Source organism: Thermobia domestica, chromosome 12, assembly GCF_964235325.1.
Source record: "Thermobia domestica chromosome 12, izTheDome1.hap1.1, whole genome shotgun sequence".
NCBI classification, from domain to species: Eukaryota; Metazoa; Arthropoda; class Insecta; order Zygentoma; family Lepismatidae; genus Thermobia; species Thermobia domestica.
The window spans coordinates 106,579,375-106,602,868 of record NC_137465.1 but is presented as its reverse complement, the minus strand read 5'-3'; the positions used below and the strand labels follow the sequence as shown (position 1 = coordinate 106,602,868).

General features: G+C 34.2%; 1 protein-coding gene across 3 annotated transcripts in view; it reads right to left on the bottom strand.

Annotated features, from left to right (window-relative positions):
* LOC145666580 (mortality factor 4-like protein 1) overlaps positions 1 to 21,337 on the bottom strand; it is a 122,974-nt gene extending 101,637 nt beyond the window's left edge. Inside the window, exons 1-3 of one of the 3 annotated variants that reach the window (XM_081733945.1) lie at positions 21,138 to 21,336; positions 20,910 to 21,036; positions 1,050 to 1,164 (exon numbers count right to left, since the gene is read on the bottom strand). In XM_081733945.1, the coding sequence (XP_081590071.1) occupies positions 1,050 to 1,164; positions 20,910 to 20,931 (137 nt within the window). In that variant the 5' untranslated portion in view covers positions 20,932 to 21,036; positions 21,138 to 21,336. Of the gene's footprint in view, positions 1 to 1,049; positions 1,165 to 20,831; positions 20,862 to 20,909; positions 21,037 to 21,137 lie in introns of those variants that run through there. The other 2 variants (XM_081733946.1, XM_081733947.1) reach the window with 2 other exon arrangements.
* Positions 21,338 to 23,494: the final 2,157 nt, after the last annotated feature.

The window sequence follows — 23,494 nt, the reverse complement described above, 5'->3', positions numbered from 1 at the left end:
TCATAACTAAATGAACGTGAAATAAAACGAGGGGTACATATAATTATTTTGTAACATATTGTAATCCAACGTTGCTTAGGTGCATTCCAGACGTATCACTCGATTCACTTTACCTTTGAAAATTTGAGTTATTCTCCACTCCACAAGGACACTGACAGTTCAAAGTGTCATGTTCTCAATTAATGGAAAATTGATTCATGGTCTTTGCATAATTTCGGCTGTTTTTGAGGAAAAAGGTAGAATCTGTTATTTCCACTTATGTGGGTGGTTTTTAAAAGACGTAGAGATTATAATGTTTATGGCAATTCAATACTTATCTAAGCACTTTTCAAAATAGATCGTTTTTTAAAAAGTTAAATTTTCAATCCCTTGCAACTTTGTTACTACAGAACAAAGGTGACGACTTTGTACATTTGTGGCAGCACCCTAAGTGGAAAAAGCATAACTGTGTAGGCACCAACATTACTACTTACAGGAAACTGAACAGCTCCAAATCCTTTACTGACTTAACACGTTAAGCTTTCGTAATTCAATTTGTTCATCGATTTCTGGCAAAACGTTTTGGGACTCTTTCATAAGTCTTTCCTTTTTTGGCTTTCAATTCCTGTGTCACTATTGTTGCTTTCCTTCCCTTCTCTTTGGCTATTTCTTCTGTAGATTTCTTTCCTCTTTTTTCTTATAAAATCAGTTTCCAACGTGAGTTGGCGTTTCTAACACAAAATCCTGACTGAATTCAAATTTGTAAAATCCCTTCTGCGTCTACTATGGAATTGTATATACGTAGTACTAATCATTGTGTAATAGCTCAATCTTCTCGAATGTTTTCCACTAAAATATCTCCGTTGGCTGAGAGAGTGCTCTCAACGGAAAGCATTTTCGTGCAAGATGGTCAAGGGTATGGTAACTGCTTAAAAAAGAAATAAAGAATGAAGAATAAACTACAAGTAAAGGCGTACACAAGAAAAAAGATTTTCTGTACCGAGTCACATATTGCTTTTTTTTTTATTATTTATTTATTTATTTACAGAACATTATTCTATATTACTTACATATTTTTCCAACCTGGATAATGGACAAAATATTTAGTCTGCTTTTTTCCCACACGCACCTCCAAACATTTTGCTGTATAAATCAAGGATCCGTGGTAACACAGCATTTTCTCATCTGCAAATACACAAAAAATTCACGTAGCTTTAGATACTTTACTATTTGAAGGTCTACAATTTTGTGCTGAACTTTATTTAAAAGATACAAGAATATCTGTAAATGAACTACTTGAATTTTTCAATTTTTTAGTGAAAATTTAATCAAGTGATCTTCGAAATGAAGAGATATCGAAGTTTAGTATTACAAGAATATATCTTTCGGCACAAGATGATAGGAAAAACAAATGAATGCTGAAGACAGAAACGTGGAACACTCTACGAAAGTCGCCCACAGACAATGCTTAATCTGTTTACACATTGCAGTATCCATGAACACCGATCGTTGTCCTAACTTTCGGTCTCGTTTGGGAAGCTCTGAGATTTTTTATTTATTTATTTATTTATTTATTTTTTCTCTCTCTCCACTGAGTTACAACTCTTCCAGGACCAAGGTCAACCAATGTTTCCACAAAAATGCTGCATAAACTTCACTAAAATATTATTTGCACACATTTGTTTCTCAATAAAAAGTAAAGGAAGTAGGATAATTTGTATCCTTGTAAATTATTCATTGTAATATTACTTGCTACTTAAGTGCCTGAATTGTCGTCGACGTACTATTTCATACATGAATTGTTGATCAAATTCACATACCTTACCTTGCCTCCAAAACTAGCTCCAATAATCATACCGATACGTATAGGTATCCAATTCGACTGCTTCTTTAATGCATGAAAATAGTACAAGATTCTCAATGTGAAGTGCAGTCACTAATAATCCAATTTTAGAAATATCTGAACAACACTAAAATATAAGGCGGAAGTCATCTCTTCGTAATCATTACGTGTAAGTAGCATTCATTGTTTTACATGAACTGTTACCAACTTTGAAGTAAGTCTGGCGATGATGTAAGCAAGATTTAGTAATCCATTCGAATTCTATTGTCAACGGTGTTCGAATTTAATGTACATTTTAATAACGTTCATCGTGAATTTTCAACCTTATGGTTAACTTACTCTAGGGGTTAACTATATTAATAATGATTTCTGCATTTTTATGAGAGAATTATTGAATGCTAATTATTTTTGTCAAATGTTCTTTTTACTCAATTTATCTTTGCATATAGGGCTGTTCAATTACTCTCAAGTTATTATCAACTACAGTATATTTGGGTGAAATATAATCTGTTCTCCTTTGCAAAAGGTTCACGGTGAAGCTTAGTATTGTTATATTAAACATTCAGATATTTCTAAACGTGCATCGTATTGACCTTACATCGTATTAACAGATGTCATACTATTTTCATGTAGCTATTCTATCAGGCCTTGTTTCCATTTTGTACTAATACACAATAACACACTGAGCAAGGCTATGTGATAATATGTTAAAAAAAATAAATAAATAAAAAAAATAAAAAAAAACTATCACGAAACAGTTTCAACACAATAACTGTGTCTTCATCAGACTTCCACTTCTGGCTGCTTGGGAGTTGATCATCATTTATATACATAAGAGGAAAAATTAATAAGGAAAATAAGGATAATTAGAGGACAGAATGTATTCAACGAAAAAAGTAAACTTTTAATTGGATACGTGTGCAGTTAAAAAGTGAAAGTGAAAGCCACACAAGTGTTACTTTTTAATGAAGGGGCGGAGCCTAATTAAAAGTTGATCTCCGGAGAGTATATAAATGATGACCAACTCCCAAGCAGCCAGAAATGGAAGTCTGATGAAGACACAGTTATTGTGTTGAAACTGTTTCGTAATTTTTTTTTTTTTTTTTTTTTTTTTTTTTTTTTTTTTTTTTTTTTTTTTTTTTTTACATATTATCACATAGCCTTGCTCAGTGTGTTATTGTGTATTAGTATTTTCATGTATTAAGGGGTTTGTTTGAAGAGATCATTGTGAAATCATTCACCAGATCTTGAGAATGACCTCTCATTGGGTTAGTGGCTAGCGCGCACCTCTAGTACTTGGCGTCCCAGGTTCGGATTCCTTTTTAAACTGTAGATTTATTTCACATATAGCCTCGGTGTTGAAAAGAGACGCTAACTTCACTAAGTAAACAAACAAACAGACGAGATCATGGGAATGCTTGAATTCAACAAGGCGTATAACCAGATCCAGTCCATTTAGTTACTGCAAGAGGTTTTCAGAAATCGAAGAATCATTTTGGTCTTGTGGGCACCTCGTTCTCCGAACTTAAGCAGACCGGAATTTTATTTTTACCATTATGTAAAAAGTAATATTTACCTATCGATCTAAATTTTAGAAACGTTAAACGGTAATTTGGTAAGAAATTTCATTAGCTTAAAATGTTTTCACGTTAGCGCTCTAAACTCTCAAGTGTGGGCAAGCGGCAGAGATTGTTTTAAACAATAAAATTTATCAAAAACTTTCTATGCACCACTATGTCACGGATATACAAGAACGGTATGTTGTTGTAAAACTGCATTTTATGACCAGTTTGGGCTATAAGTATAGTTATGGTTTATTCTACTCACCTCCATACGTATGATTATTAACCAGAAGTTATTACCTAAAATGCCAATAAACGTTAATTAGATTAAAACAGATCTCATGAGCGACAATTCCAGATATGTTTGCTAATTATTGGTAAAATTACAATTCTGACATTTACAAGCAATTTCTTCGGTTTCATCTTTTTATAGACATGTAATTAAATTAATAAGAGTTGCCGTTCAGGTCTACGCAAAAACGTTTGATGAATTTCACCTATCTCATAATTCAATATTATATAAATTATTTCACACTCATGTTCATATAGAAATTTTCTTTCTTAAGTTTCAGTAATTTTTTTTCCTAACAATGTTTAATAATATTTCAAAGGTTGGATCACTGTGAATTTTTCCTTTTATATGTGACGAAACTTTCATTATGGACTGAAGTTTCAGGGAATTTTTTTAATTTCTTGATCTCTGCAGGAATTTTTATTAGGTGACTGTCCTGTAATTCCATAATAAAACGCGTTGTATTCGTTTCTATATTATTCATTACTAGAGATGCAAGGGCTCGGAAAAAAACGGCTTTTTTTGAAAAAAAACTGTTTTTTCTGCTTCGCTTTTTTGCTTGGGAAATTTTATGAATGATAATATAATAATATGAAACCTCGAAAATAAACCATGAATTTCAAAAAGATTTTTTTTTAAATTCTTAACATATTTACATTATGAATTCCAAAGGATTAACCAATATATGTAATAATATTTTAACCTCTTATGTACAATAAGTACTTTTAAAAAAATGATACTCAAATAACTAGCAAAATTGTATGTAACATTTTTACTTCAAAATATCACACCCCCTCTTTTTGAAGCAAAATAAAGAAAAACATGAAAGAAATCTGCACATCAAGAGCTTCGTTTCGGGTGGTTCTGTACATTCTTGAAATTTTTCAGTTAAGTTTTAACTTTCATATACATTGTATGAATATTTCGAACAAATTTTTCACTCATTGATCACATACGTAATAATCTGTTACCATATATCAGGTGCTTCGGATCTACAAAATCGGTAAAGTTCCAAATTCTGTAATACACTGACTGTTCCTTAAGCTTGTTCAGAATCGGGAAATTATCGAATTTTCTGTTCATGGCTCATACACTGTATACGTAATAGACGGTTCATCTGAGTGTATGGTTTCCTAGGCTGTAGAACATATAACCACCATCACGGTTTACCCAGTCCTGAAGGTTTCTTAATTTTTAACAAGAAAATTCAACATATCGTTACGAAACTTTTTTTTATATAAAAAAAAGTATGGAGTACATTTAAAAAGAGTGGAAGAATCAATCACTGTTCCAATTTACAAGAAAGACAAAGTTGATTGTAATAATTATGGAGGCATTTCTCTTAACAGTCTATTAATAAGATTGACCCAATACGTAGATGAAATTGTTGGAGATTATCAGTGTGAATTTAGTCGAAATCGACCAGATATTTACCATTCGACAAATACTCGAAAAGAAATGGGAATATATTACCCAGTACATCAACTGTTTATTGATTTTAGAAAGGCTTACAACTCGGTTAGGAGGGAAACACTGTACAACATTCTTACAGAATTTGGAATACCGAAAAAGCTAGATTTATTAAGTGTTTAAATGAATCCCAGAGTAAAGTCCGAATAGAAAAATGCGAGTTTCTACGTTGAGATTGGCCTGAAACAAGGATATTCGTTATCGCCGTAATTATTTAGCTTTGTTCCGGAGTACGCTATAAGAAAAATCAAAGAGAGCAACCAGGGCCTAGAGTTGAATGGTATTCAACAGGTTATGATGCATTCTGATGATGTAAATCTGATAGGAGAACAATCGAAAGAAATGCAGCGGCCTTATTAAACGCTTGTAGGGACATGAGTAAATGCAGAGAAATCTAAATACGAGGAAGTTCACAAGGATCGTAATACAGCAAATTATGAATGCGTTAAAATATCAATTAATACTTTCGACACAGTGGATACTTTCAAATATCTTGGATCAGTATTACCAGACCAAAATCATACCCACAAAGAAATTGAATGTCGACTGAAATCAGGAAATTCTTGTTATTATTCAGTTCAAAATATTTTGTCGTCGCTAATTCTGTCAAACAATTTAAAGCTTAAAATATATAAAATGATAATCATGCCTGTTAGGCTTTATGGTTGTGAAACATGGTCGCTTGCGATGAGGGAAGAACGCAGACTGAAATTATTTGAGAACAAAATTCTGAGACGAATATTTGGACCCAAGAGGAACGGGAATGGGGAATGGCGGAAACTTCATAAGGAGGAACAACATAATTTATACGGTTTACCAAACATCGTTAGGGTCATCAAGTCTAGGAGGCTCAGGTGGGCAAGTCATGTAGCCAGAATGGAAGAAAGCAGGAACGCTTTCAAAGTTTTAACTGGAAATTCAATCGGGAAACGTACATTAGGAAAGGCTAGGCCCAGATGGGAGGACAATATGAAGATGGATCTAGCAGAAATAGGGATGCAGAGTTGAAACTGGATTGAATTGGATAAGGACAGAAGTCAATGGAGAGCTTTTGTGGCCATAGAGAAAGAGAGAGAGAGAGAATACATTTAAGTTAAGCTCAACTGTGCAACAAACATGAGTGAGTGGTTAGCTTTCGCTCTTCTATCGTGAAGTCCGGGATTCAACCTCGCATTCGACCATTTTGACAAAAGTTTTTCTTAATTCCATCTGTGAATGTAGAGATAGTGCGTGTCCTGTGAGTCTTGGCTGACTTCCTTTCTAATCGTTTTTAAATCTTTGTTATTACTAATTACCAGCAGTGATGGATTTGCGAAGAGGGTTAGGGTGGGGATGTATTTCGGATTGAAGCCTCTATCCCGAAATTACGGAATTTCTAAAACAAACTAAATATTAGTTTTGCCTTTACTCATAAACTTCAAGCTGTCCTAAAATAAATTTTAAAAAAAGGATATTTTAGAAAAACCAAGCATTAAAAAGAAAAACCCCTTCCAAAATACTTTTCTAAATCCGCCACTGATTATCAGTATAAAATGGTCTTCAAGGTTGTATCTGGAAGATTATAGCTGAATATACAAACGAAACATTTGTTATGCCTGTACTCATAAATTTAAGGTCCTCTTAAATAAAAGTTAGGAATTTTTAGAAAAAACAAACATTATTCAGAAAAAACCCTCCCAAATATTTTAATAAATCCGATACTGATTATTTCTATCAAATGGTATTCAAGGTTGTGTCCGGAAGATTATTGTTAAATCATTGCACAGCTACAGTATAACGGAAATGTGGAAGTACGCTCTGACAGATATATTGAAAAACGTACGCTCTGATGGAAATATTGAAAAACATAAGTTTAATTATGTGCTAGAAGCTAGAGTGCTAAGCTCTAAGAAGTGAAACACGGGTGACTAAAAAGAAATGATCTAAAGAAGAAAAACTGTATATAATTCAGAAGTTAAAATAAAGTTATATAGCTTCTAAAATTGCCCTCAAATACTACGTACTTTGTGTTTACTTTAATTCATAAACCATGTGCTCCATCCATCATGATGGTGAATTCCAGAGCGAAATATGGCATTTAGGTCATGGAATCTTATTTAACTTTAGAGTATACTATAAGAAAGCTATTTAAACAGAAAAATCATGGAAATGAAAAAAGCCAAAATTTCCGAGATTCTCGTTTTTTTCCCAAAAAAGCCGGCTTTTTTTGCATCTCTATTCATTACTCTAATTGCTTAGGGAGAAACATATTACCTATATAACGTTGTTACCATGATTTCTTGGTTCTGCTTTTTCCATCAACTTGGAAGAGATTGTGTAGAAGTTTCCCTACAACCGGGAAAGAATTTCCTGACTGGTTGCGGTATATTAACAACACATTTTTAGAAAAAAAAAAAAAATTAATAGTACTCTGCAATTCATTTCAATTCTCCAAACGCTTTATTTCTTCATCAATATTGCGCATATCTTCCATTATTTTAGTCTTCTCAGCTTAAAGATCGTTTAGAATAATCTTTTTTTTATTGTCTTCATCATCTTTTTGTTTCTTTTCATCTTCCTCCTGTCTCTGCTTTGTTGTTTCTGGACAACAAAAATGAACATGTAGTGCGTAACGAATCAAAGATTTCTTTATGGATAGTTTCTCAAGACCAGCAGAAGAAGCTAGTAATCAAGTCTGCGCACTACTAAAGTCTTTTTTTTTTTTTTTTTTTTTTTTTAATTATCTGCTATACATTGTGCACTGATTGAAAATCCTCTTTCTAGATTTCAGTGTTTATGGAAGAAAATCAAGATCACTTCAACAGCACCTTTAAATCATTTTACTCTTAAGTATCCAAATTCTTTAGCCAAATGTCATCCAAACACTGACCAGTTCTAGAATATTGACTCAACCCTTTTATAATTTGGATTCGAATAACCCTCTTTGAACTATCTCAACTTTATCTGCCCAACTACCATCTAACTGATTATTTACAATTAGCTGAGTTAAAAGAGACTTCATGCAATTCACTCCAAACGTCAGACCCTACACAGACATTAAAATTCAAACAAGAAAGATAATTTAAAGGTGACTTCACTAAACATTCATGAACAAATTTCTGTAGACAGTTTCTGTAATTTCGTCAAAAATCCCTTATTGGTTGACATTTCTTTTAAAAGCAGTACGTATAGCAAAACCAATGTTAACGTTTTTCACAAGAAGCTATTCTTCATTCTCTACATAAATTTGTATACATGAACTCGAAGAAATGAAAGCTTCTAGTTTTACAGACTTATTTTACATTACAATTTTATCACTTTGATAAAGTACTGTAAAAAAATGGACTAAGAGAACAGTCAGTCTGAAATTCAGTAAGGAAAGGTTCTATTTCTATAGCACTTTTTTTTTTTTTTTTTTTTTTAAATAATAATTTGCATTTCCTTATCTTCCAGCATACCTGCTAATATCCGATAGCTCGAAGAGCTGGGAATTTTCTTATTCTTCCTGACTTGCTGAATACACAACAGAAGATACAAATAAACATCAATGCCTCGCTGGACAAAATTACTATTTTCAAGCAAACGCAAATCAAAACTAAATGCCCATAGGAAATATTTACATTTCAAGTACAAAAATCGAAATTTCAATAATTAATTGCGAATGTTAGGAGCTGTAGCCGCATGAACGGTTAACGGATATTAAATACTTAGGTACTTCTCCAATACATGTAAAAAATTCAGATTTTTAAAAGTTTTGGTTTTTGAGAAAATGGCGTCCAAACATGGTGTCTTAATGAAATTTTCAGCTTTTCATTATGCTGTAACGTGGGATGTAATAATTAGAAACGTAAGTCCTTTACGTGGGATGTAATAAGTCCTTTACATTTTCAAGAGACCTTATGGAGTAGATTTCGATCCTAGAAGCAGATGGTTGATATTGCTCGTGAGGATAGAAAAAAAATGTTTGAAGTTAGCAAAAATTTCACCAAAGTTGGCAACATTGCGAGTGAATTGCGCGATTCCTATTGGACCAATAGACGAATTTTGGCCCTCCACCGAAACATACAACTTTATACTCTTCCTGCTATTGCAATTATGTTACTAAGTACACTCGTTTCTCTACAATAATATTTTTAATTTGACATGTTTTTCAGTTTTTCGAGCAATCCGAGAGGAGGGCAGCCATTTTGGAGGGCTGTATATCGAAGGATTTTTTTTTTTCAGCAAAAAGAAAAAATATGGGTCTAATAATATTGCATGTAGATCCCATATAAAAAAAAATAAATAAATGAAATCTGAGACTATGATGGGAACCAATTGTGGTTTGCCTGGACGATTTGAAATGGAATCGGTCATATATATATATATATATATATATATATATATATATATATATATATATATATATATATATATATATATATATATATATAGTAAAATTTCTTTTGTAGAGCAATAAAATGTACTCGGGATTTAAACTTTCCCTTCACCTTTTTATTATGAAAGGCCTTCTTATATACACAATTATAATAAGTAATTCCTCTAATATCTACTTAGGTAAGATTAAGATAGGAACCCGGTGACCAAGCGTCGTGGGCTTTGAGGTGAGGTATTCTCGGTGACCGTGCGTCGTGAGAAAGAGGAAAGGAACCCGGTGACCAAGCGTCGTGGGTTTAAGGATGGGTACCTACATCTTGGAAGATTGATGTTAGTCGAGGCGTGCAGTTCCCTTTTATCCTGTATTGTCGGCTTCCTTCGTTGACTCTTTTCTTTCCGACTGTTGGCGACGGTGATCGACTTCTCTTCGGGACCGTCGTCTGTTTGTTTTTATTTACTATTAACACATGTAGTCACACGTGGTTATTGCATGACGTGTAGACATGCGGAATCTTACAATATATATCAGGTGTTCTAAAAATGGCGCTCACGGACCACAAAGCACTATTCTACAGGCCCAAATAAAGCGAAAATGTTATATGATGGTTTGCCCTCCGAGGCCTCTTTCAGGCGCTATGGGGAATCAAGATTTCACAACATGGCAACGTCGTAGATTAGCTTGGAACCATTAGCATCACTCTACAAATACATCAAGCAGTTACATCGATTGCTACACTAATAAGTGATGTTAGTATCAATCTACATTGACTTTGGCTGCCACCTGGAAAGAATCGATGCAACTATTTGATAGATTAGTATATCTACTCTTTGGTTCTTTACCTGCAACGTTGCCACACAGTGCAATTTGTATCTTCAGACAAGGACCTGAAAGGTATACAAATATATATATAGTATTTTTTGCTTTACTATGAAGTGTAGAATAGTGTTTTGTGGTCCGTCGGCGCTAGTTTTAGAAAACCCGATATATAAAAATTTAACTAAAAACTGTTGATCAAACAGAAAGATATCTCGAAATAAACGTTATTCTAGTGTTCACGAACAGGACGCAACAATCAATATTATTCTATCAATCAACATTCTTTCACAATGACAGAAAAAATGGCGTGACCTTTCCAGAAAATTACAAAATTTCACTTTTTGAACACAGATAAGGTAAAGATAGTTGAGCTGATTTAGAGTTTAACGTCCCGTTCACCAGCGAGGCTATATGAGACGTGGACCTACTGATTAACGTGGAATCCGAACCACTTGAGCTCTCGCCGGGAATCAAACCCGGGTTTAATATTAAACGCAGAGAAAGCATGGAAGTACACCGGAATCGTAATACGGCAGATTATGGATGAGTCAAAATATCGAATAATACTTTCGACAAAATAGATACTTTCAAATATCTAGGATCAATATTACAAGACTAAAATCATATCCACGAAGAAATTAAATGTCGATTGAAATCAGGAAATTCGTGTTATTATTCAGTTCAAAATGTTTAGTTGTTGCGAATTCTGTCAAGGAATTTAAAGCTTAAAATATATAAAACGATAATCATGCTTCTTGTGCTTTATGGTTGTGAAACATGGTCGCTTACGCTGAGGGAAGAACGCAAACTGAAGGTATTTGAGAATAAAATCCTGAGACGAATATTTGGACCCAACAGGAATGGGAATGGTGGAAACTTCATAACGAAGAACTGCATAATATATACGGTTTACCAAATATCGGTAGGTCATCAAGTCTAGGAGGTTCAGGTGGGCAGGTCATGTAGCCAGAATGGAAGACGGTAGGAACGCTTTCAAAGTTTTAACTGGAAATCCAATCGGAAAACGTCCATTAGGAAGACCTACGCGCAGATGGGAGGGCAATGTTAATACGGATCTCGCAGAAATAGAAATACAGAGTAGAAACTGGATCGAAATGGGTAAAGACAGAAGTCAATGGAGAGTTTTGTGAACGCGGCATTGAACCTTCGGATTCATGCAAAGAGAGAGAATTCATTTAAGTTAAACACAACTGCACAACAAACATGATTGAGTAGTTAGGTTTTGCGTTTCTATCGGGTAGTACGGGATTCAACCCCACATTCGACCATTTTTACAAGTTTTTCTTAATTCCATCTGTGAATGTAAAGATAGAGCATGTACTGAAGTCCTGGCCGACTTCCTTTCTTCTTGTTTTTTAAATCATTGTTATTACTAATTACTAGCACTGATGTATTTACGAAGGGGTTAGGGTGGGGATGTCTTTCGGATATAAACCTGTACCACGAAATTACGAAACTTCTAAAACAAAAGAAATATTAGTTACGTCTTTACTCATAAAAACTTCAATCTTCCCTCAAATAAAAATTTTAATATTTTAGAATTTTATTTTATTTATTTATTTTTTTTTAAATATTTTTTTCTTATCCCCAGAGGGTATAATGTTATAACAAAATGCATTTTCCGCTCTTTTGCGTTTGAAAATATAGGGTGATGGCGTCTTCCTTCAATTTTGGACTTAAAACGAAGCAAAGTGTTTTGGAGTAGCGTACAAACATGGAACGAAAAGGAGGTTTATCACTTAGTTACGGTACTTTAGGCTCACAGTTCACGCGCATATATTAAGAAATGAACATTATAACATTTTCCCCGTTTGTCTCTTCCCATTTCCCTCCTTACATTTTGTATGTTTTAGTCGTGATCCAAGCAAGGGAAGTGAGTGCTCTTTTAGCTACTATTTATCTGGGTTTACTTTTATTAGTGAAATGGTAATTGGGTAATTTGAGTGCAATGCGTGGTATATTAGAAGAATAACTGTTGTTACTGGTTTCGAATCTCCGATAATAACTCGTTTGTAATGTCAAACAGAACTGAAAAGTATTTTTCCCTCTATTGTAAATATTGCAACGAAATTTGGTATACGTATTAAGTATAGGCCGTAGTATTTTTCAAGGTAGATTATATTCGGGCACCTACGGCTAGAACTGCTCCAAGGACTCCATATTTTTTTAAAAAATAAAGGGAAATGTCCTTATATATATATATATATATATATATATATATATATATATATATATATATATATCCCGAATTTCCCTTTTTTCGTACATTATGAACATATGCACACGGTACCATTTGAAAGCTTGTTCCATTCTGAAAACAATGAAGTATTAATCATGATACTCAGATAAATGGTTCTATGTTTGGAAACGTTTATTATACTGTATACCCTAACTTTTTCCCTTTTCATATATATGATATTTGGTATTATAATCAGGATTGAGAAACATTTTTCGCTCGTAACTATTTTAGTTATTGCAATGAATCTTGGCGCACACATTACGTAGACAGTAGTCTTTTTCAAGGTTGATTATGTTAAGGTACCTGTAGTCAAGGCTGCTTCAGAGGACACCTTTTTTTTTTTTTTTTTTTTTTTTTTTTTTTTTTTTTTTTTTTTTTTTTTTTTTGAGTTTACTATTTTACTACAAATTCTCCTTCTCTCTCATATCATGAATATATGCATATCAAACCATTCGAAAGCTTGCTTTATTCTGAAGAGAATGATAGATTAACCACGGTACTCGGATGAATAGTACTTACGAAGTAGCTACTTAACCGAAAGTCGAAGTTAAATAAAAAATAAAAAAAAAAAATCTGCATGGGTTATTTGTACTAAAAAAAATTTTTTTTAAGGGAATAAAATGTGATAATTTTTCTATTATAAATCTCATTTCAGGGCTCATAGTGGTCTGGTCTCTTGTAAATAGTTGAAAAGTGACCAAAAGCACACGAAAAAGTGACCAAAATCGCATCATGCCTCTGTTTTCCTTTGTCAATTTCTCCATCACCTCTCTGTTTGTTGTTTTGTTTCATCTTTTCTTCTTTATTTCTTCTTTTTGAGCTTCCTTCTTTCTTAGGTTTTCTAAGTATGTTTTGTAGTTACGGTAAGACTTAGCAGATGTAAGAAGCTTCTGAGTAAATGGAAACAGTTCTGGCATATTTCCGAATTCCTTCATCCCACACATTATATTTAACTTAGCATTGAGAGTTCTCTAAGCCATGAAATATTCAAATTCATCACCTACTTTTAAGAAGAACATACAAGAAACATAAGGCGAACATGATGAACCATACAAACACACACACAACGTTGAGCGGAGCGTTGACTATTACGAGAGAAAAATAAAAGACTATTATGATAGAAGAAAGAATAGACACAGAAGGGCTCTCAACCCCACCTTGAGAGCTTAACCATTCACCAACCATCTATTGTGCTTTAGAAAGAATAAAAGCTGAAGTGAGAATAAAGTTGACTATTTCACATGTGGTAGCAAGTAGGCTTTCAGAAGTGTAATGAGTAACAAGTTTTTGTCTTTTTCCATTTATTTTTATAATATTTTTCTTAGAAAACTGCCAATGCAAAACATAAATCACACGAAAAAGTCACTTTACCTCCCAAAAAAGTAACTTTTAGTGACAAATTTGAAAGAAGAAAAAAAATAATAATAATAATAACTTTTAGTGACCAACTTGAAAAAAAATAACCTTGAGTTAAAAAAGTGACTCGCTATAAGCCCTGTCATTTCCAGTTGCCAATTTGCTTTCTTATAACATATTTTCCGATTAGATGACCTTTGTAACATGTGATAATCGTACTGTATGTCACATATTCCATCAAATAAGCAAAAAGAATTCTGGAGTTCCACTATTTCCTTTTTTAATGCAACTATTTGTGTGTGTGTGTGTAATTATCCAGGTGTAGTGTTGAGAAAATAGTGGTATATCTTGAGTACTTTCATATTTTAAATGAAGTATTTGTAGTGTCTTTTATTCAGATGATGGTATTAGAAAAATAAAAGTTTGATTCATGCATCTGTATTTATCAAAAGAAAGAATTTGTTTCCTTTTTTAATTCAACTCTTTTTCGTTTATACTACGGTGATCAGACGTCTGATTTTCGCAGTATAGTACTGTTTTTCAAAGAGCTGCCCTGGGTGTTGCAAAGACACCTAGAAAATCGAAAATGCTGGTTTTTTTTTTTTTTTTTTTTTTTTTTTTTTTTTTTTTTTTTTTTTTTTTTTAATGTCCTGTGAAATGGCCTGATTTAACTGATTTTCAATCCTTTAATGTTTTATTCTTTATTCACATCATAGGCACTCTTTCCCTGAAATATAAACCGCCGTTTTTCAATACTCCTCTTGAGATTATTGTTAGGAAAGGAAAACAACCAACAAACCACTGTTACGCAATACATTATTTTTACTGAGAACGGCTTGTTGAGATGTCGGTAAGGCAGGAAAGGTTTCTTATTACAAATTACGACAGTAATATCAATCAAATTAAGTAAAGTTCCCTCTTGGCGGTCTAATTTTTTCCTCATTCCTGAAAATAATCCCACGCTCCGAAAATCGGTAAAAAGAACGTCTTTAGCCCTACATGAAATTTCACTGTACGTTCATAACAATAAACCGCACGCGAAAATATTAATTACGTGGCTAATTAATTATAATACAAATGGAAAAAAGAAATGAAATGAAATCTTTAAGTTTTACGTCCCACGATAATGCCGGTTAGGCTAAAGGAGACGGTGATGATGAAAGATGAGTGAAATGGTGGAATGAAGAAAGTGGGACGAAACGGGAGAACCCCGAGAAAACCCACGAGCACGGTGTTTGTCCACCACAAAGATAATACAAATGGAATTAACATTATATTGCGAGCGGTGATAATGATTAGAAATAATGTAAGTAAAAGGCTAATAATCACCGCAAGAAACAAACCTCATCATTAGGAAGTACTTTCGAAGAACATTGTCTTCATCGTCAGCCTAGGTACACTTCAAAAAAGCGTAAAACCATAAAAAGAATTTGAAAATGTGCGAAGTAAAAATCTGAACAATGACAATGACCAGTGACAAGTGAATTACTATTAAGATATGTCTAATTCTAATGACAAGATTTTTTCTTCGCACATTTTTAAAATTATTTTTATGGTTTAAATTTTTTTTGAAGTGTGCCTAGGCTGACGATGTTCTTCGAAAGTACTTCCTAGTGATGAGGTTTGTTTCTTGCAGTGACTATTAGCCTTTTACTTACATTATTACAAATGAAATTATTTGATTATAATATAAGTTAATATGCAACTTGCAGTGCGGAAAATTTGCGCTTCCTTTAGTAATGTTATTTGTTTAAATATATTGATGTAACAGACAGAGAAGGTGAGGTGTAGCTGCGAGAAATCTTGATTGTTTAATTGATTTTTTTCGATGCCTCCAAGACGAGAATGCGTTTTATATTCAGAACTACAATTTCCTTACCCATTTATGAAGAGAGAGAAGACATAGTAATGAACATTGTGAAAAATGTTCAACTCAGTTACCTACTGCAAACAGTAGTAAATTTGAAATAGAACGTCAACGTAATCTAAAAACCAAAAAATATAAATGAGGGATCAGTGCAACTACTTCCAGTGTGATGCTTTTTACATTTTTTTCGAAGTAATGATTTCGAACAGAAGGAATAAATGCTTGCAGCAGCAGAAGCATGTTTTGCGTTTCACACAGTGATGCATAATCAGTCCATTCATTCAACAGACTGCGGTTTTAAGCTAATCAAGAGATGCTCCTAACCCCAGTAGTTTGTGCAAGAACAAAATCTGAAGCTAGTGTGATGAATGTAATTGGCCCTTACGCGATTTCAGAAAGGCAGAAAGACTTGGATCAAGTAAATTATATTGCAGTTAATACAGATTCTTCAAATCGTAAATCAACGAAACTGTTTCCATTGGTGGTTTGCTACTTTCGTCCTGCAAGTTAAAATTCTTGGTTTTCAAGACCAGTGTGGTGAAACGTCTGTCATTGTGTCCACTTACATTCTTCAGACATTACAAGAGTACAAAACTGAAAGGGAAGTCATAAGTTTGTGCGATGATGATAACTTCGCAGGTGCATCAAGGAAAAATCAGAAGAACGTTTACAGCATTCTTCAGAATTCATTGAACAAACCACCTTTGAGTGTTGGTTGTGCTGTGCTACACTCATGGTGAAAAACTGTATACAAACTGCTCCAGACTATTTACCAGTTTTCATAAATAGTGTAGGTCAGAAAATATATTCACCGTACGTGAAGTTACATTGCGTGAATTTTGTGACTATGTGAAAGTTGAGTACTCGAAACTTCTTTTCTTCAGAAGAACTGGATGACTTTCATTGTTACCACCTATAGAACGTCCTACTTTATCCAGCCTTAAAATCACAGGATAAGTGTCCCACAATTATTAAAATGTTTTTCGATGATTCTTTGTCTTAAATACGGCTCTATTTTATTTACAGCCAGGCATCAGTTTTTGGTGATTTTCTTCATTTTCTTGAAGGTCAGTATGTTTCGATGGTTCACCATTGCTCGCTGATCTCAAAGTAAAATTGATTGAGAGGTATAACTGTGTTTTTCTCCCTCTTGTAGTTCAGTCGAAACTAAAAAAAATGTCATCGACCCCAAGCTCATTTTATCAAATTTGAAAGAGATTGAAAAAAAAAAAAAAACATTGTTAATTTTGAACTTGATTAACCGAGTCTCGTATATGAAGGAATAATCTCGAAGCTTCTTTCATCAGTTTGGTATGTTTTGTATATGTGTTAGTAAGCCTAGCTTCGACTCTACAGCCGTATATGGCTAAACGGCAGAGGAACTGATCACGTGATGGCAGCATTTCTGGTGACTCTTTCCTTGTGTCTGATTTTTGGGACTCTCACCCGTCACCCACGCACTGTTGTAGCTGAAAGTTGATTGGGCAATGATCCTCTTTATATTTGATTTTCGGGACTCTCAACTTCCACCCACGCTAAACTGTATCTAAAAAGCCATAGTTAGCTAAGGGAATCTCCAGTAGTGTTTCTGCTCACGTTGACGCACGATCCGTGTTGATCGTTGCTCTGTAGGCCGCCCTGAACGTAAGTCGGGTGTACCGTGTTAAGTTGTTTCGCGCCTCTGTGTTGCTTAACGCAGGACTATTGACGTCTATGCGCTTGAAAAGTGCTTTATTTTTAAGAAGTGTATCAAGCGGACTCCCCAGACGGGTCGAGCATCAAAATTAACTTAACAATTAAAAACTAAGTTACGATCCCTATATATAAAGGGAACTCGAAATTAAAGAAAGCATATTTGTCTTCTGTTGGCAGTGTTATGATTAGCAATATTGTACGATATATGACGCCTGTTTCGTAGGCTTGGCGAGTCGTTTATACCCCTGTGTTAAGTGATTATGTGGTATTTGGATTTCCCACGATTGGAACTATAGAATAGTCACGGTGCGACTGTAAGCAGATCAGCACAAACCAGCCTGAAGCACCATTTGTGGAACCTTTCCTGAGCCTTGGTATCCAGCCGGGACTAGACGCCAGGACAGGGATTACATTGGATTAATTGACCGGTCGAAAACCACTGTGAGTAGAACTTGGTTCGAATTAATTATTGTTACAATGCCACCACGAACTTTTCAAATTAAAATTAAAAACAGCCGTGAACGTCATAAGGTAGAGAATCGTTTGTTTGACATTTTATTATTATTGCTAAATGTCATTACAGGTATAATAAACTTTAAATCAGGTTTTGTCATTTGCACGTGAAATTAATCTTTAACTTGTTGTGCATGTCTATGTTTAATTACAAGTACAAGCTTTTATTTTTATTTTACGGTACTTACATCCCCGACCACCGCTCTCCAGCCCCGGGTTTGGCGAGGGTATAGGTATGGGTGATTTTTTTTTTTTTTCGAGGTGCGGCTGGGACAAAAACGTATGAAAGAGAGAGGAAAATAAATTAGGTAGAGAGAGTCAAATAAAGGGAGTGTGGCACACACCTCACAACAATTCTAACCACGATGAAAACCACGGTATCAACCTACATGGCTATACCGTGACAAGACAGAATACAATCTTCGGATGTAATTGTGCCCGAACATAATACTGTTTTACTTGTTAAAACCTGATAGTATTTAGAATAGGCATCGAAGAGATTGCGCATAGAAGCTAGAACTTGAGTCACGTACTTACGTCTAGCAGATGACTTCAGATTAATTCACTCGTAAATTGTTCAAACTTGTAAAAAAAAAAAAAAAAAAAAAAAAAAAAGATAGTAAAAAAAAAGTAAGTAGGTTTTAAATATGAAGTAAATTTAATTACTATAGGAATATCACGAGTATAAGCTTTTTGTAAGAAATTAAAATATAATATTTTATCTTTGTCCGCGAAAATTTTCTCCCGTCAACTTTCGATAATACGCACAGACGAACAAACACCAGTCTGCTGATCGTAGTCGAACACAAATATGCACACAACTTACATCTTTTGCATCTTTGATTCAAAAATAAATTTATGAATATGAAAAATTGTTTTGTGCATGGTGTTAGTTTATAAAGTAATTATGTTAATTTAAATCTGCTTACATTTGTAACATTTCAAATTGAAGCATTTGGAAATAATAAAAAAAAAAAAGTCGATCTTGGTAATTGAAGCATGATCACAGCTTACTCACACTTCAATTACCTTTCCGTAAAATGGAATGATTTCTCTTGTAAACATTCTGTTTTTAGTGTAATTACCTAATTTTGGTCCCATGTGTCCGACATAACCCGATTTTACATTAGTATCCTACATTCGTAAATCTAAAATACAGCTGGGATGGCATTTTGTCTCTCTCCAACTCTAATCATGGCTCCAGAACCGTGTATCTTGACTTTGTCTAAATTGTGATAAAGATAGAAAACAACGAGCCCTGTGGGGTCTCTCCCTTCGCTCGCTCAGCTATATTTTGGGTGCAGTTTTACTATACGGATCCAGATTGTAAAATGCAAGAAAAAAGATAAGGAAGTCTTTAATTTGCGTATTTTAGGTCGAGAACAGAACCCTACGAACCCATGCGGTGCTTCTAACCCGTTCCTACTCCTACTACTACCCCTACTCCTATTAATACTTATACTACAGTAAAATTGCACGATATTTTGTGAAGTATTAACACTGGAGATCTGTTATACCAGCCTACAACTGTGTTATCTATCTATTAAAATGCTACAATAGCTATTAAAAGCGCCTGAGCGCCAACCTATAACTTTGGCTTTCAAATCTTTCATTTACGGTTATGTGTGATTTCACATTTAACAGAGACAAACATTTTGAGTATTTGTACTTTAAATAGTCTAAATTAGTTAACTATATCTTTTTCATAAAGTTTATGATATAAAATTATTGTTCAAAGCCTTTGTATTTTAATAAGCCTTCTCTAAAATCAATGCATGTGAATTGTGCTTCCATCTACCCAGTTCCTTTAAACTAGTTTATATGTTTCTGGTCAATCCTTTCGACAATGAGATCTCGGAAACTACAGGCTCTAGAAAGATGACGTTTTCACTGATCGATTGGAAATTTTGCATAGATTGTCCAGTTCTAATTGATTAAAAAAAAAAAAAAAAAAAAAAAACATGGTCATTATTTCTTTATTACATTTTTAGAGTACACTGGAAGCGTTGAAATTATAAAAAAAAAAAAAAAACACTAAAGCATATCCTATGCGTTATACATTCCAACATCACAATGTTGTATATTGGGGTTGTATACGTCTCAGGCGTTTGTTCCATGGCCAAATAATGGTGAAAAAGGAAGGATAACCATTTCTCGAGTCTAAGATAAATCTTTATTTCTTGAGTGTTTTGCCCAATGAATACCATATATAACTGGCACTATAATTAATTGTATATGTAATTTATTTGTTTATTACATACTGCATGCAAGAAGAAAAAAACACCGGAAGTAAGCTCAAATCTTGCAAACGGTGCGAGATATTGAGAAAAAATGATAAAATCTCCCCCTTATGATACCCCTTGCCGATTTTTTTTTTTTTTTTTTTTTAATCAAGACGTCTTTCACTTGTGTCTGTAAAGGGACATGTACATATGTTGTGAGGAATGAGAAGGAGATTTATGCTCATATGCGAATGATGCGCTGTATAGAGAGCGCAGGTTCAGTTAGTTTAATATTTAGTACGTCTACAGAAATTTCTTCATGAACCATGTCTTTGCATGCAGAGTATTGAATTTTACCTCTTAAATTTTGCAAATGTGGTGTGCCTGAAGTTGACCAATATAGTTTACTTTTCATTACTTTAATTACTATATATGTGCAATGCACACTGGTAGTTACTAGCTAATATAGACAAGAAATACTTTCAAACACTTTTCGAAATCGCACGAAGAGCTGCTTAGGTATTTATTTAATGTATAGAACGTATAATGCTACGACAAAACACTGGTACTATAACCCTAAAATAAGACATGGTGTTTACCCAATGAACCAAGGATCAACTGAGTGAATCAACTCCTATATTGTTCACTTGATACTGCATAAAATACATCAAAGTTACCTTTCTCAAATTTCGGCGCCATACTTGTTTACAAAAACCAACACTCAGCACAGCAGCTGATCAAACGATCACAATGGCATGTTGGAACCGAGCAGTGACGCCAACCTGGAACATTGTAAAATCCCACCTCGAAAAGAGAAAATTCCCATTTTGAACTTACCGACGCTCTATACTTACCACCAAATTTTCAAAGGATGATGGAAACTGAAACAATTATATGTCACTTACTTGCTTCAATACTTGAGTGAATTATTCGTAAATTCTGATCTAAATTTAACAAATAATTGATGAATAAGTATTTTCCTCAATTAAAAGAGAGTCTCAGAACTGATAGAAACAAGCCGCCTTATGCAGTCATTTTGTGGTGTGATTACAGTGATACTAAAGCCCTCACTACTGCAGAAATGTCTTAGTCGAACTCTCAAGTACTCCCTGTCAAAAAAAGAACCGTACTAAATTTTAAAATGTAATTTCCAAAACTTAAGGGTGGGAATATACATCACCCTCCAGGGTGGGCGTTAATGTACTATCTTAGACACTAACGGCTTTGGCGATAGGCCGGGTAGGCGCGGGCTACCAAAAAAATTTGAAAAATATATAAACGCTAAAAGATATAATAAAGATTAAAAGTATATTTTTCACTATTTATACTGGCAGTTGTGCCGTATCGCCGGACCACTTTGAAAACTGAACAAAGCGTGCAGTATTACTTTAATACGGATCCACAGTATAAGTATTAGTAGTAATAGAAGCAGAAGTAAGAGTAGTAATAGTAGTAGTAGTGACGGGTTCGAAGCCCGGTAGGGGTTGGTTGGGTTTTGTTCTCGAGATGAAATGGGAAAATTAAAGACGCCAATTTTTTTCTGTACATTTTACAATTTCTGGATCCGTATAGTAAAATAAGTGTACCTCCTCTCCGCGAAATAGTCCATCCGCCTCCACATACAGTGCCGCTAACATCAAAAATAATCAATAAATACAACCACTTTCTTAACTTTGACTATTCCCCTTACTTCCCTTGTACTCATTCTTTCTCACAAACTTAAATAAATTCTCGGATTGAGTATAGCCCGCTCCCCCCAGTGATTTTTAATGAATCAGTGATTCTAACGATTCATATTAGTTCATAATGAATCGGAATCACATGTTATCAAGATTTAAGATATAAATCTTGTGGTAAGGAGGCTTTAGTATAAATAGTAGTAGCGGTAGTAGTAGTAGTAGTAGTAGCAGTAGTAGTGGTAGTAGTAGTAGTAGTAGTAGTAGTAGTAGTAGTAGTAGTAGTAGTAGTAGTAGTAGTAGAAGTAGTAGTGGTGGTAGTCAGTAGCAATACTAGAAGTAGTAGTGGTAGGAACGGGTTAGAATCCCCGCAGGGGTTGGTTGGATTCTGTTCTCAATATAAGTAGTAGTAGTAGTAGTCGGAATAGTAGTAATAGTAGTAGTAGTAGTAGCAGCAGCAGTAGTAGTAGTAATAATAATAATAATAGCAGTAGTAGTAGTGACTCTTCCTGTTTCGGTGATAAAGAACTGGGGGAGCGGGCTATACACAAGCCAAATCCTCCATTTGACCAGGTAAATTTCCTAAACTTGGCTCGAGCATACGGCACTTAACCCTTTATAGTAATGTTAGATAATTATTTAACAAATAGGACCAACCACTACTGTAAAAGTAATTTTCTACTGTCATTAATCAATCAAATTTGTATATGTATCCATAAGCGAAAGAGAAGGCATACCCAAAATTAAATTCCTTATGCGGAGTTGTTTTGAAGTATGATTAATACACAATAACACACTGAGCAAGGCTGTGATACTGTTTTTTTTTTTAACATATTATCACATAGCCTTGCTCAGTGTGTTATTGTGTATTAGTACAAAATGGAAACAAGACCTGATAGAATAGTTGAAAGTATGATTAGTATCATACTAAAAGCCTGACTACTGCATGAATCATATGTTAGTTGAACTCTTTAGTATGGTACTAATCACATGTCAGAATAACTCTCCATAATGCCCTTAAAGTCTCCTCTGGTCCTTGACCACCGTACTGATTAATACAAAGTAATAAGATCTTATCAAAGTGGCTTTAAAAAATCAAAAACCTCCTAATGTCCTACCGGTTTTGAATTTTAGTAATTTTAGTATCAGGGATAAAAATGTGGGGGAACGTGAGGGGACGGCGCTCCCCCCGCTTCCAGCAAATATTAGTGGCGTCCCCCCACTTTCTAAAAAAAATGCAATGGGCAAAGATAGGCTCGGGGGACGGCGTAACGTCATGCGTCCCTCTACCTTTTCAACTCCACTTTTATCCGTGTTTGATACTCATAAAAGGAAATAAGATGGATCTCCAAACTTTTAGACCCAGGGGCATAAAATTTCGGAAAGTGATTCCAACACTACTGCTTTGTTTTCTACTGTTGAAATAGCATGAGCGGCAATTAGGGGGGCAAAGGTGGCAGTTGCCTCCCACTTTTTGCATGTAACCCATTTATGTATATAGTTTTATTTGGAAATGTAAAGTTTTTGTATGTATTACTGGTTCATAGAAAAATGGTGCCATATAATATTCGCCGTTGCGTGAGTAC